Source organism: Lepus europaeus, chromosome 22 (assembly GCF_033115175.1).
Source record: "Lepus europaeus isolate LE1 chromosome 22, mLepTim1.pri, whole genome shotgun sequence".
NCBI classification, from domain to species: domain Eukaryota; kingdom Metazoa; phylum Chordata; class Mammalia; order Lagomorpha; family Leporidae; genus Lepus; species Lepus europaeus.
The window spans coordinates 24,368,434-24,382,213 of record NC_084848.1 but is presented as its reverse complement, the minus strand read 5'-3'; the positions used below and the strand labels follow the sequence as shown (position 1 = coordinate 24,382,213).

Below are 13,780 nucleotides of genomic sequence, written 5' to 3'. Positions count from 1 at the left end.
TTGAATCTCCCTGACAAATTTCCACCAGAACCCTTCTTGCCTCCTTTCTCCTTTGGTCTGGTGGGTTATTATCCTTAGCTAGTGGGTAGTATAGTTGGCACACTCAAACCCATGGCTTCCTCTGAGGCTTCCTGGAGCCAGGAGAAGGCAGGAGGAGACGGCTAAGTGCACTCTGGCCTCTGCTCCCCCTGGAGGAGGGCCTCAGCAGCCAGGGTGGTGTATTCCAGCCAGAAGCCCGAGGGTGTGAAGCCACACTGAGGAGCTGGGGAAGTCACAGGGGCTCGTGACCCTGTGGGGTGTCCGCCTAGCACTTGGCCAGGTCAAAATCTGGTCCTGTTTTAGAGTCACATGCTGTCACGGGGGTCAGTGTTTCACTAGCATCAGTAAGGAGCTGGCATTTATTAAGCATCGCCGTCCAGACACTGTGCAAAGCCCTTTGTATCACCAGCTCCTGTTTCTCATAGTAACTTGATGCAGTAGGTGCTGCTGTCATATCCTCATTTTACAGTTAACCCAGGAGGTCAAGTCATCAGCTCAAGGTCTCACAGTTAAGTGCTGGGGCCAGGATTTGACGTCAGGTCGGATGTCCATTCTCTCCACTGGTTCCCACACGTTAATGGGCCACGGCCAAGAGCTGTGTCCACAGACCAGACCAAACCGGGGACACAGCGGGTCAGTGGTGTGCTGGAGCCAGCTCTTAGGGGGCTTGCGGAGGTCAGCTGTATGCCTCTGTCTCCAGCCTCTCATTCAGGACCAACAAGCTGGGGGCTCGAAATGGGCCACCATGGGAGCATTCGCACCACGGGAACGGCAAGTGCTGCCACTCAGGGCTGTCATCCCAGAAAACCTGTGTCAAACACCTGCCCACGTGCTCTGGTGTGGGCTGGCTGGGGAACTAGGAAAGACAGAGCCTGGGACGTGCTCAGGACTAGGCAGAAGGTACAGAGGGACGTGCAGACTGGGGGCACTGGACCTTCTCCCCAGAGACTCCAGGGCTGCTAGATCTTTCTGGGAGGCGCTTCTAGTCCCAGCGGACCAGGCTGGAGAAGCAGACAAGTCCAACTTGGCGCTGAGCCCTGGTTCTGTTACTTACTCATCGTGGGACCTTAGAACATAATTTAATCTCCCGGGGTGGAATGGAGACAAGAGCATCACCGACTTCAGTGGGCCTTATGAGGATTCAACGTCACAGATGTGTCAGGACATGAACTAAGCTGTGCCAATCAGATGGTGTCTGCTTCTTTCTTGACCTGCTTGTCCTAGGCATTTTCTACCTCCTGGATATCCACAGGACCCCGCCCCCTGCCCCGCCTCCAACTACTCTTGGTCCTGAGAGGGGTGCTGAGGCAGGCCAGAGGATGCCCAGCTTCACGGGCGGTACTAACTCCCCACTTCCCTTAACATCACTCCTGATGAGAGAGGAGCCCGTCGAGACAGGGGCCTCCGTCAGGCAGGATGGCAAGCTGCTACGGCGCAGGGCCACTCGTGGCTGTCTCCCTCCTATGCTGTGTGGGCAGCTTAAAAGAGAAAAAATGACAGGTCCAGCATCCTCCTTATTTCGGAGCAAAGTAAGTTTAGGGAAACAGAAATAACAACCAACAATTACTCCAGCAGCCGTGTACATGGGAAGGCCCACATGTCCCTGGGGTGGCCGGGCTGCCAGAGCCCAGCGGCAAGCGCTGCTAGAATTAGCCAGCTCAGGCCCCAGACACGATGGAATGGCTCCTGCACTCCAAACATTCTTCTCTTCTCAGAGAGGCTGTCCTGGGAGCCAGAGGGCGCGTCAGACTCAATTAAGTACAAGAACACCACGGCGTTCACAACAAGAGCTATTTATTACAAAAGTCAATGGCCTTCACTATCTCTGGAAAGTCATTTTCTCTTTATTATTAATAAAACGTGGCTCAAGGAGCTGTCTGGAGGCTGGGCTGACCTTGGCTGGGAACGGGACACCCACCATTCCTGCTCATCCCCGGGCTGGAGCCCCACTCAGAGCAGCAGCCTCCTCCGAACAACAGAAGCCAAGCACTCAAAGCTCCAAGCCCCGTGTGGACCGGGCTGCTGGTTAGAGCAGGAGGGAGAGGGAGAGGGAGAGAATTCTCCTTCGCCCACCCCTGGGAAGCAGCAGACCAGACCTAGGACTCTTGCTGTTCCCAGGGGGGCCAAACTGGGAAGGAAGGAAGGGAGGGTGGCTGGGAAGCCGGCTGAGCCTGCCCCACAGAGCTGCTCCCTTCCAGCAACTTCCTACTGGGAAATAAGACGACCCAAGGAGCATCAGGCACCTCTGGAGGTCGGGGAGGCCAACTTCTCTGCTGAGAGCCAAGCACGGCCTCCTGTGCTCCACCTCCAGGAGAGCTCACCCCGATGGGGCCCCCACCCAGTCTAAGCAAGCAGCTGTGCCTGGGGTGGGGAAAAGAGGGAGCAGAGCTTCTCCGTCCTTGCCAGAGATGCAATTAAGCTAGCAGCCCAGGCTCAGCACAGGCGGCTTCCTGCTGGGGGAAATCAAAAGGGCTGTAGCCGTGGGAGAGGGAGGTCATCTGGCCCCAGATCTAATTAACCAAGCTGCCTTGCTTTTGACATCGCCGGTTTCCTCTATTAACATTAATGACAGCTTGTCTGAATGTCCGAGCATGGCCCAGAAGCTTCCCTCTCCACAGCCCAGTAGATAGCACGACCTGTCCCTGGGACTTATTTCCAGTCTCCATGGCAACTGCCTCCCCGGCCGCCTTAAAGCACTCAGGCCCTGTCAAGAGTCGCTGGGAGCTGCACAGGGGGAAGATGGAGAGCAGCAAACTCATCATTAGACCTCGGGGCTTTGAGTCCTCAGAGACGAAGCCGGCACCAAGGGAGGCCGGCTGGGGTGCTGGCCTGGGCTCCTCTCCTGCCAACCCAAGGGTGTTCTTCATCCCTTTGGGAAGGAAGCGCAGCAGAGCGCCGAGCTGGCCTCAGCTTCAAAGCACTAAGCAGGAGAAGCAGCCATGCTTTCCAGTTCTCGGTGTTTGGGGTCTTTGGGGAGAAAGAGGCAGGTGAAACTGACAGAGGAAGGGGAGATGCCCCAGGGCTGAGCCGGGAGACGTCCGAGGGGAGGGCTGGAGCAGCGGCACTGGGAAGGCCCAGCGGGCGACAGTGGCATTCAGGCAGACAGGCCGGGGCAGTGCACACCCCGGTGCCCGCAGGGAGCCCGGCACCACACGCCTACCCGCTCTCAGCTGGCGCAGCTGTCACGAAAGCGTCCTCAAAGGCCAGCCTCAGGGCCAGGCCAGAAGCAGGGGGAAACGGAGAGACAGAGAGAAGGCCCTTCTAGCATGCCCAGGCCTGGGGCTACAGAGTGGCCAAGCACAGGACATGGCTCCTACTGCCAATCTCACGGTGTGACACCCCCAGAGGGCTGAGGAAGGCTGACCCGAGGCTGGCGCCTTCTCGGCCACCCTGCTCCCCAGAGCCTGGTGCGCTGTGTCCAGCACAGGCAGGCCCTTGCGGCAGCAGTCCCTGGGGGAGCTCGGGGCGCTTGCCCACCTCAGCTGGGTTCGCTGTGATGGTCCCATCTGCTCTGCCCTTGGGGCCGGCACTCTCAGCTGTTGGGGCCCTGGTGGAGGTAGATGTTTTGGTGGGTCTTACAAACCAAAACCAAAGCAAACCCAGTGTGGAAAGAACACAAGAAAATGTCACTGCAGTCCTGGGCTTTCTACAGTTTATGCCACTGACTGTCCAGTTACAAGGCCCACTCCGCGGGGTACCGTCTCCCAGGCACTCCCCACCCTGTGCACATGCCCCCTGCCTGTCCTACTCGCAGGGGAGTGGGCTGAGACGCTGCCCCGCAGGTGCTGCACACAGCGTTGTGGCTCTGCCGGTGTTGGACTCCATCCGGGTTTGCTCCCAGAGCTTGGTCCTGGCAGGAAGCAGAATTCTCCAAGCTCCGCAGGCGGCTTCCTCCAGTCAGAGGGTCCAGGGTTCGGCTCCACAGCTGGCTATCCCGGGGCAGCTCCTGGAGCCAGGCTGGAGTCCTTAGGGTAGCCTCAAAAGTCCCATGATTCCAGCCACCTTAGTCCTGCCATTGGACTCTCGGGGTCCTGGGCTAGAGGACCAACCATCCCATAAGCCAGAGGATGGAAGAGGTAGAAGCTGCGAGGGAGTTGGAGGGAGGCGTTGGCACCCACGCCTGTGGATTCAGCGCCTCCTGCCGGAGTTCACCAGATACTCCCTGCCCACAAGACCCACTCTCTTTTAGCACGACTGTCTGAGCTGGCCTTTCGGGCAGAGAGAACTTAGCAGAGGCCGACTTCGTGACAATAAAGGAAGGGGTCTTTGTAAGAGGCCAACGACAGGGCTCTGTCCAGGGCCCTGGTTTGTCAAAATGTGACTTAAGCCCCCGGAAAGGCATGTGCTCGCCAGGACGCCAGTGCTGCTCAGCAGGATACCCACAGGGCTTGCAGAGAGGGCAAAGCAGGCAGGCTCTCCAAACAACTGTCCCATCCCAGCGGCCCCCAGGCCACCCCATTCCTAGTCTTCCCATCCTCTCCCTCCCCTCACGGACAGCAGTTCTAGCAGGGAGCCAGTGGCATGAAAGAGGGCTGGCACAAAAGCTGGAAACTACTGGCAGAGCAGAGAATGCACAGTTCGCTTCCTGCTGCTGCTACTTGCTGCACATTAGGGCCACCTGGGGGCTGTCAGGCCCCATCTGGGCTCATCTGAACCAGAGCCCTCGGGGTGGGGGCCAGGCAGCCTGGGGATGGCAGAATGCACCAGGCTGAAGCGTCACTGAGCCCACGTAGGGGACATGCATACCTGTAGGCAGTTCCCAGGAGCAGGCTCAGGATTCCCATCACATGGATGCCCTTGGCCAAGCGCCAGGCACAGAGCCGCAGGAGGGTGTCCCACAGGATGCCTGGTGGGGAGAGAAACCCACAGCAGCCCGTGAGGAAGGACTTCTGGGGCACAGAAGTCAGGGAGCAGAGACTGCCCTCAGCACTGCTGCTCCCTGTCCCCGCCCCTGCTCTGTCTCCCAAGGCCAAGTGGGCGGCGCTGACCTGTCAACATGCTGGAGAAGAGCATGGCTGGGAAGTAGTGGTGGAAGTAGAGGACGCGGCCCATCAGGAAGAACGGGAAGTAGTGCAGCATCCAGCCAAGCAGGACCTGGCCGCCTCCTCGCAGCAGGACCTGGGACAGCCCTGGACCCCAAACAGCACAGCCCCGGTCAGAGGCAGGGAGAGGTCAGAGATCCGGAGTTCCAGCCCAGCTCTGTCCCTTCCTTGCACTGTGACTAAGTCACTACCCCTACCTCTCCATTCCTTCTCTCATGCAGACCAACCCAAACGACTCTATGGCAACCAGAAGGAAGAATTGGGTCTCAAAAGCCCTGGTCAACACCCAGCATGGGAGGTTCTTGGCACCAATGGCAAGGGCACCACACACCAGCACGAGGCCACAGCTGGTGTCTGGGAAAAGGGCCCACCTCTAATAAAGCCATAACCCTACGCCCCTGGAGATGGCTTCCCCCTCCGTCTCTACCTCTCTATCTTTACCACCGCACACAGCTTCGCAGCAGCGGTCAGAGACACAGACAGACCAGACAGGAGAACGGAGGGACGTGTATCTGGGACAGTAACTGTTCAGACAGGGGGCTGCAGGGGTCAGAGGCCTGTGTGGGCATCTCAGATACTGTGCTCTATGGTCCAGCAGCTAAAGTCACCAGGAACAGCAATGGGTTGCTCCTCCCCTGGCCCAGCAGCTCTGTCTACACACTAGAGGACAGGGCCATGGAACGAGGAGGAGCAGAAGAAAGATGGGCTGCTCGACATGCTGCACAGGTTCCAAGTGAAGTCAGGCTGCTCAGCTTGAACCTCAGCTCTTCCACTGACCACCGCTGTGTGCAGGGACACGTTTCAATCTCACTGTGCCTAATCCACCGAAATCCATAGAAAGCGGGGCCTAACACTCCACTCCACGGGGTTGCTGGGAGGGTGGAAAGTACAAAAAAGAAGGAAAAACATAGGATGCCCCATCAGGAGCCAGCATGCCCCAGGGGCACAGGCCCCCGCTGCCAACTGCTGGGTTGAAGGAGGGAGAGACCAGGGACCTGACCTTCGACCTCCGCTGGCAGCCGCACCCCTCTTTGCATGGCTACAGCAATGATGCTCCCCGAGAGGAGGTAGACAGCAATGCTCAACAGATTCAGCCACCAAACCACCTGCAGAGAGACGGGAACTGGAGGAGCATGGAAAGCAGCAGCTCCCGCAGCTTCCCACGCGCAAGTGCTTGCGGGCCTGGGCTGGGGCTGGTGGGCACTCACCGGGTTGCCAAGCAGATAGACGCGGAAGTCTGTGTCATTGGCCCCTGAGAAGCGCAGGCCCTGTAGAGAGGACACCCTGCTGACCCAGGGCCCAGCTCATCCCAGCCACCCCCTTCTAGGTGGGGGGAGACCGGTCGCCTTTCACAGGTGGCTCGGAGTATGCAAATTCTGCACGAGCTCTGTGGGAAGGCAGGGTCAGAATCAGGGCAGAGAGCAGAGCCCAGTCTCTGGGTAACCCATCCCAGATGGCTGCCCACCACCCCAGCACGCCACCCCGCCCTGCCAAGTCTCAACGATCTCTTTCAGCTCCATTTCCAGGGAGGAACTCCAGCCTTGGGCCCTACCTGGTAGTTGATAGGCCAGTGCCAGGGTTTAGACGTGAACTCATTGTCCTTGGGTTTGAGGCCATTGTTGCCCTGCAGGAAGTGCAAAAACAGGCTGGTCAGGACAGAGCACTAGAGAGGACAGAAAGCGAAGTGCGAGCATCCCTGAGAGCCTGCCCAGTGCGCAGCGTCAGCAGCAGTCTGCCTCGCAGGGAAGCCAGGTGCTCCTTCTCTCCCTCCGGCCTACAGCCCCGCCTACAGCCATACAAGCAGGCCCTCACTTGCCACCAGATATGGTCCACTCAGACCTCGGCTGCAGAGAAAGAGGAATGAGGGATTTGTTTCTTTGGGCACAAAACACCCACCTGCCAAGCCAAGGATGATGAACTGCCTCCCAGAACCTTACTAACCCCACCTCCGAGGGTTTGGAATTAGTGTGCAGGCCTCCATATGGTGGCTGGGACACTCCTGCACAGCGGGTGTCCGGCCCACGAGGACTAGCTGCACAGCCCTGGCAGCACTCTGGCCACCTGAAGGCCTTGAAATATGGAACGACCCGGGACCCCTGGAGTAGAGGGAGAGGCAAACTGATTCCTTTAAGGCAGCTCAGTTTCGTCTGACACTCCAGCACTCCAGCAGACCTGCAACAAGCCCAGGGCTTCCGCCCCACTGCCTGAAACGCTGCCAAGTTCAGCTCCTCTACTAACGCAAGATGGAAGGAAGGGAACACCATGGCCAGTACAGGTGCATGAGTCTGTCAGTTCTCCAGGCTTTCTCTCTGAACAGGCTTGTTCCAGCCAACTGCACCAGGCAAACCAGCCTTCCCCACGCACATCGAAGGAATCCACTTAGCCTGCAGAACAGCACCCTACGTCCCCAGGGTTTCAGTAGTCTTGACTTCTCTTAGGTAACGAAAGAAGAAATGAAACTCTTTGGACCTTGTCTTAAAATTCTACCCACACTCAGAATGCTATTCTGCCTGACAGGGACACATTCCAAGAGCTCTGTCATAGACTGCAGTGACAGCTACAAGCAGACTGTCAGAGAAGAAGTGACCCAGACACTGCTTAATGTCAATTCATCACTTCCCGGGGGGAAGATGACAACATCTGAATTTAAAGTTTAATGTGTGAAGTCAGCCAGCTGCATTTACTGAGTACGGCTTCCATAAGCAGCTCTAGGGAACTCCACTTGACAACGGCTCACCAGGGGAGGAACGGCAACTGCTACTCGGCCCCGCAACCCTGTGGGCTGACTGATAACCACCATCTGGCTTCTTCAACTTGTAGAACAGGTTTCCCATAAGTCCGAGGAAGGGGGTCTCTCCCTGAACAGCGGGTGTCCCCCAGTTCACAGGGGGAAATTGAGGCTAGTGATAGAATTGTCTCAACTTTAAGATTCCCTCTTTCAATTTTCCTTAAAGCTTTGATGCACAATTCCATCAGCTAAAAACAGAGTGAAAATAATGAGTCTTAGAAAACCTTAAAAAAGAAATCAACCATGCTCCTTAAATAGTTTCTGTCCAGAACTACGAGTGGGCTGGCTATGGACAGGATTTCATGCTACATCCAAACCACACACTCAGGCCGACTGTTCATCCTAACTGACCCCAATCTCACATGACAGAACAAACTATGAGTATCTCAGGATCTCAACCAGGAACTGAGATTTTCATGAACTCTGTCACTTGAACAGATGTGAAAAATCACCTGGAGGCAGGGGAGTATGGCTGCAACCGGCAGTGACTGAAAGTCTGATGTCCCCTTCCGGAGCTTGGGTCCACCTCTTAAACCCAGCTGCACGGCCCTGGACCAGATCCTCAACCTCCCCGTGCTTCAGTGCCCTCATCTGTAACTGGGGATGACAATAACCTCCACAGGACTGCAGTAAACATGAAAGGACTTAATAGAAACTCAGTGTTTGTGTCGCCATCATCATCACGATCATTCTTATTCTGGGATAGGGAAGTAAACCAGCAAGTTGTGATGCTTTCAGAGTCCCCCACAAGGGGGCAGTGGATCTATAGCAAATTTGCACCTGCCAGATGTCTTAGAAAGCCATGGAAGGAGAAGGGGCTGTCACAGTACCCGGATCATGACCATGTGGGACTCCAGCAAGATCTCAGGAAAACTGGGCTGAAGCACCTCCAGGCTGATGTTTGGCACTGGAAAAAATAGACAAAAATGTCGTACATTTTCCCACGCAGTGTGTCTGTCCATGAACCCCCATGGCCACCAGAGCCCACGTGCAGACTTCCTGACGGGCTGGGAGTGTCGAGGGCCATCTGTTCAGCGGGCATTAAGTACGCACCAGGTACTCTGAGAGACACAAGGGAAAGAGACAGCAAGGCCCCTCCTCCTGGGGTCCCAGCAGCTCTTGACCTCTGGGCTCAAATGCTGCCCTCCCATTAGGCAAAAAGTCTGTGAGGAAGGGACTGAGTCTACCTAACCACGAGGGCATCCCCAGGGCTCCTCCTGGTTTGTGGCACACCCAGAAAGAGTTGTTCAATGAGTTATTTAGTAGTTTGGGTTAGACTAGGTAGTAAGAATGAGACAGAAAGCACGGAGGGAAAGAGCAATCAGGCATGAATTTGAAGGGGGCAGTTCAGGACAACAGAGGACTAATCCGTGATGTACGGAGTTGATGTTAAGTGCACATGTCAAGCGGAGCCTGTGAGCCAAGACATGGGGTCAGCTCGGGGCTGCGGCCAGGGCTTTCTGAAACGGTGCCGGCTCGATGCAGGGTGAGAGGCCATAAAGGCAAAGTGGCAGCCTGCTCCAAGCCTTGAGGGCAGGAGACATCCACACTGCAGGGGACAGACGAGCCCAAAGGGAGACGAGATGGACCTGCTGATGGTGCTCATTTTAGGGAGCAGAGTTTAAGGATGGAGTGGGTGAGAAGAAAAAGGGGAAGTCATGGAGGTATAGACAACTCGTGCAGAGACCAGGTGTGAAAGAAGAAGAAGAGGGAACAATCAGATGAAGTGACAGCAGGGTCGATGAAGGCTTCTTACAACCACTTCCCCTCAGAGCCAGCCCGGGAAGTGTCCTCACTCACGTTTGGGATTGATATGGTCCTCCACATTCCAGATGGAGCTGAGGGTTTCTTTTAGGTAAGGGGTGCAAGTAACTTCCAGCTGCTCCCAGCCCCTGTGGAGAGTTATCACAGGTGTCTCTCAGGAGCTCTGGAACCCACCAGAAAGTAGCACTGCCTACTGCTCTCAGACCCATGGGATCCCTCCCTGTTCAACCTGGTAGCTGTCACTTTTTCAACTCGCACTTTTATTTTTTTTTTTTAAGATTTATTTATTTATTTGAAAGTCAGAGTTACACAGAGAGAGGAGAGGCAGAGAGAGAGAGAGAGAGAGAGTGAGAGAGAGAGAGTGAGGTCTTCCATCCGCTGGTTTACTCCCCAGTTGGCTGCAATGGCTGGAGCTGCGCTGATCTAAAGCCAGGAGCCAGGAGCTTCTTCCAGGTCTCCCACGTGGGTGCAGGGGCCCAAAGACTTGGGCCACCTTTCACTGCTTTCCCAGGCCATAGCAGAGAGCTGGATCAGAAGTGGAGCAGCCGGGACTAGAACTGGCACCCATATGGGATGCCCACGCTTCAGGCCAGGGCATTAACCCGTTGTGCCACAGCGCCGGCCCCTCAACTTGCACTTTTGTATTCCTCAGCTATCCTAGGAGTAGTCTAGCATCTAACAGTTCCCTTTTAGAAATACAGGCCCAGAGAGTTATGACTGCAAGCCAGACACACAGATGTTCTACTGCCAGACACAGAGAGCACACAGCTACCCTGGAGCACTGTGCTCCACGATAAGCCCGGCACCTTTTCTCCCCTCTTCTACCACGAGAAGAGCGCAAGAGGCAACCACTGACCACTGGGAAACCAGAGCTTCTGGGATATTCCCTGTTGTGTAAAAGGAAAGTACAGGCCTCCGCTGGGTCATCAAAGATCCAGAGACTCACCACTTGGGCAGAACCTTTCCTGATGAGCCCAGGACACAACCTGTGACCAGATGAATGAGGCGAAATCGACTTCTCAGCACTTTGATTCGGTTTCCAAATTTTCTGTTTACAACCTCTATCCGCCAAAAGTCATTCGAATCCCCTGTCCCATTCTGCCACATAAACCAAGAAAAAACCACAAAGTGAAATGACCTTAGAGAAAGGGTATCAGAAAGAGAAATGGCCACTGTCTCAGATGCCCCCACATTTTAAAAGTCAAAGACCAAATCAGCCTCAAGGACTGAGAGGGAAGGGAACAGGCCACAGAAATATTCCAGGTGACTCAGGACCCAAAGCAGGAACATAGCTCTTGGGACCAGAGTCCAGTATTTCAGTTCACAGGACTAGAGTACAAGTTCTAAACAGATGGGGCCGCCCTTAAAACAAACTCCGGACATCTCCCCGAGTCAACAGAAATAGATCCTGGCCATTTGTGTCCACTACCTTAGCCAACTGCATTCTCACTCATCTAAGCCAGAATGGCCGATTGCATATTTGAAATTAAGGCAGTTGTGTCTAATTCTCCCCAGGAGAAGCCCACCAGGGAAAATGAGAACACTCAGAGTCTTGGCCTAGGACAATACGGGATGAGCAATTAGAAACAGGACTGGGGAACCCACCTTAGGGGGCCCAGAATCTTTAGTAAAGCACCAAAGGTCTCAGAAGGAAATGCAACTGATGGACAAGACATTTCCATAAAATGTTTTGTCTTCAGTTACTCCCTGAGCCATACTAGTAAGAACACATGAGCTTTTACTCTATTAATGGCATCCTGAGACAGTAAAATAAAAAAAGCTACGTGGATTATATCCCTCTGCAAAACAGGAAAGCAATCCTTAAAAAGAAAGCCAATGAGATTTGGAACCTGGCAAAAGATGAACTTCCATAGTCATCTAGGGCCATAGCGTGAGTTGTTGGGTTCTCTCCAACCTGAGTTGGAAAGAGATATAAATAGTACTCACATTTGACATTTACTAAGCAGCAGGACATGTAAATGGCAAGGCTATTATGCAAGGAGAGGGATGGAGACAGACTTCACAATGTGCTTTTCCCACAGCAAGCTTAGCCAAAAATTCCCCAATGTGAAAAATGTCCCTGTGTGGCCTCTAATCCTCAGAACATACCAGTGTTTGGGGCAGAATGTGTTCTGCCACATGGCCCTGAATCTAAACCCCCAACTTTTTTTACCTCGTGCTCAAGCTGCTCACTTACTATTCCATAGCCAGTGACCTGATAGTGCTTCCGGGTCAGGGGGGCCTCATGATAGTGGCTGTGCAAGTTACGAGAAGTCCTAAAAGTAAGAAGAGAGAAATGCTTTTACCCTTAAGAAGAGAAATGTACAATGTTTCTTCTTTTTACCAAGGACATTCAGAGTCATGTTAGGATAAGAGCTCTGAGAATCTGAACCATTACCAACCAACAAAGCAGGAAAGAAAGATCAGAGAATTGGAGAAGAGAGAAGAGCCCAAGGCAGGGGGCTTTGGACTGCGGGTGAAGGGGAACAGCCTCAGGCGCTGGGATGGAGGCTCTGAGCATGGCTGACTTTTGAGGGAGGAATAGGGAAAAGAAAATTAAAACTTGAGATCTACGTTATGCCCGAAATATGTAAACCACCCCATTTCAAGTCTTTCTACTTCCATCATCAGTTTTTAAAGTGGTACTCTAAGGGAATGACTAGGTTTAATTATGTTTTTATGTATTTAGCTTTTTATAATAATTCTTGATTTCATTCACAATAAGTGATATAAAATATTTAGAAATTCGTAAAGATGAAATTTACTTTCAACTTTAATTTATTAATACTAAAATGAAATTAATACTAAAATTAATACTAAAATGAAATTTATTTAATAGTAATAGAATAAAACTTTTAAGTAACCTATCTCCAACTGATTAGAGAAAAACCATTGCTAATGGTGTACACACACACACACACACACCCTAACTTTATTTTCTAAATTTGTATCTGGTAATTCCAGTGCACAAAATCTCTGAGGGGCTGCCTCACCTGTCTACTGTTTCTGATTCATACGCTGCCCCGTTTCCTCATGTGCTGTGCTGTTTCTATCTACCACTCACTGCTGCTGAAAAATCACAGGACTTCAGGACAATGTCTTTTTTTTATTATTATTATTTGACAGATAGAGTTAGACAGTGAGAGAGAGAGAGACAGAGAGAAAGGTCTTCCATCCGCTGGTTCACTCCCCAGATGGCTGCTATAGCCGGCGCTGCGCCAATCCGAAGCAGGAGCCAGGTGTTTCTTCCTGGTCTCCCATGCAGGTGCAGGGTCCAAGCACTTGGGCCATCCTCCACTGCACTCCCAGGCCACAGCAGAGAGCTGGACTGGAAGAAGAGCAACCGAGACTAGAACCCAGTGCCCAAATGGGATGGCAGCGCCACAGGCAGAGGATTAACCAAGTGAGCCTTGGCGCCAGTCCCAGGATAATGTCTTTTCACAAAGGCGGCTAACACTTTATTTTAGCCAGGCACCTATGAGACATTATCAGTCTAGGCTCATGTTCATTTAAACTCACAGCTTGAAGGCCTTGACCACCCAGGCAACGTGAAGTACAGCTACAAAATCCACATGAGAATCACATTCTCAGGGGCCAGCGCCGCGGCTCACTAGGCTAATCCTCCACCTGCGGCGCTGGCACCCTGTGTTCTAGTCCCGGTCGGAGTGCCAGATTCTGTCCCGGTTGCTCCTCTTCTAGTCCAGCTCTCTGCTGTGGCCCGGGAAGGCAGTGGAGGATGGCCCAAGTGCTTGGGCCCTGCACCCACATGGAAGACTGGGAGGATGCACCTGGCTTCCAGCTTCGGATCGGCACAGTGCACAGGCCGCAGCGCGCCGGCCATAGTGGCCATTTTGGGGGTGAACCAACGGAAGGAAGACCTTTCTCTCTGTCTCTCTCCTCTCTCTCACTGTCCACTCTGCCTGCCAAAAAAAAAATCACATTCTCAGGAACCAGGGCTCCCCACAAACCCCTCCTACCTTTCTGCTTGGTACCAAAGTCACTTTTCCTGGGAATAAGTGTAAAAGGTGGATTTACCCTGGCCCTAAGACTTCTGGGGTTTCCAATTTGGGGGAAGGATCACGTAATAAATTTTCTACTTTGGATAAGCACAGAGCTTTGACTTTTAAACTCCCTCTCTCTCTGTCAC

At 53.7% G+C, this 13,780-nt stretch overlaps 1 protein-coding gene across 5 annotated transcripts in view; it reads right to left on the bottom strand.

Annotated features, from left to right (window-relative positions):
• Positions 1–13,780, bottom strand: part of POMT2 (protein O-mannosyltransferase 2) — a 51,128-nt gene continuing 37,348 nt past the window's right edge. For 3 of the 5 annotated variants that reach the window (XM_062181621.1, XM_062181622.1, XM_062181626.1), the window contains 9 exons: positions 11,831–11,909; positions 10,580–10,731; positions 9,670–9,761; positions 8,700–8,776; positions 6,634–6,705; positions 6,082–6,349; positions 5,028–5,168; positions 4,786–4,885; positions 1–4,122 (listed from right to left, as the gene is read on the bottom strand). In XM_062181621.1, the coding sequence (XP_062037605.1) occupies positions 4,017–4,122; positions 4,786–4,885; positions 5,028–5,168; positions 6,082–6,349; positions 6,634–6,705; positions 8,700–8,776; positions 9,670–9,761; positions 10,580–10,731; positions 11,831–11,909 (1,087 nt within the window). In that variant the 3' untranslated portion in view covers positions 1–4,016. The remainder of the gene's footprint in view (positions 4,123–4,785; positions 4,886–5,027; positions 5,169–6,081; positions 6,350–6,633; positions 6,706–8,699; positions 8,777–9,669; positions 9,762–10,579; positions 10,732–11,830; positions 11,910–13,780) is intronic. The other 2 variants (XM_062181625.1, XM_062181627.1) reach the window with 2 other exon arrangements.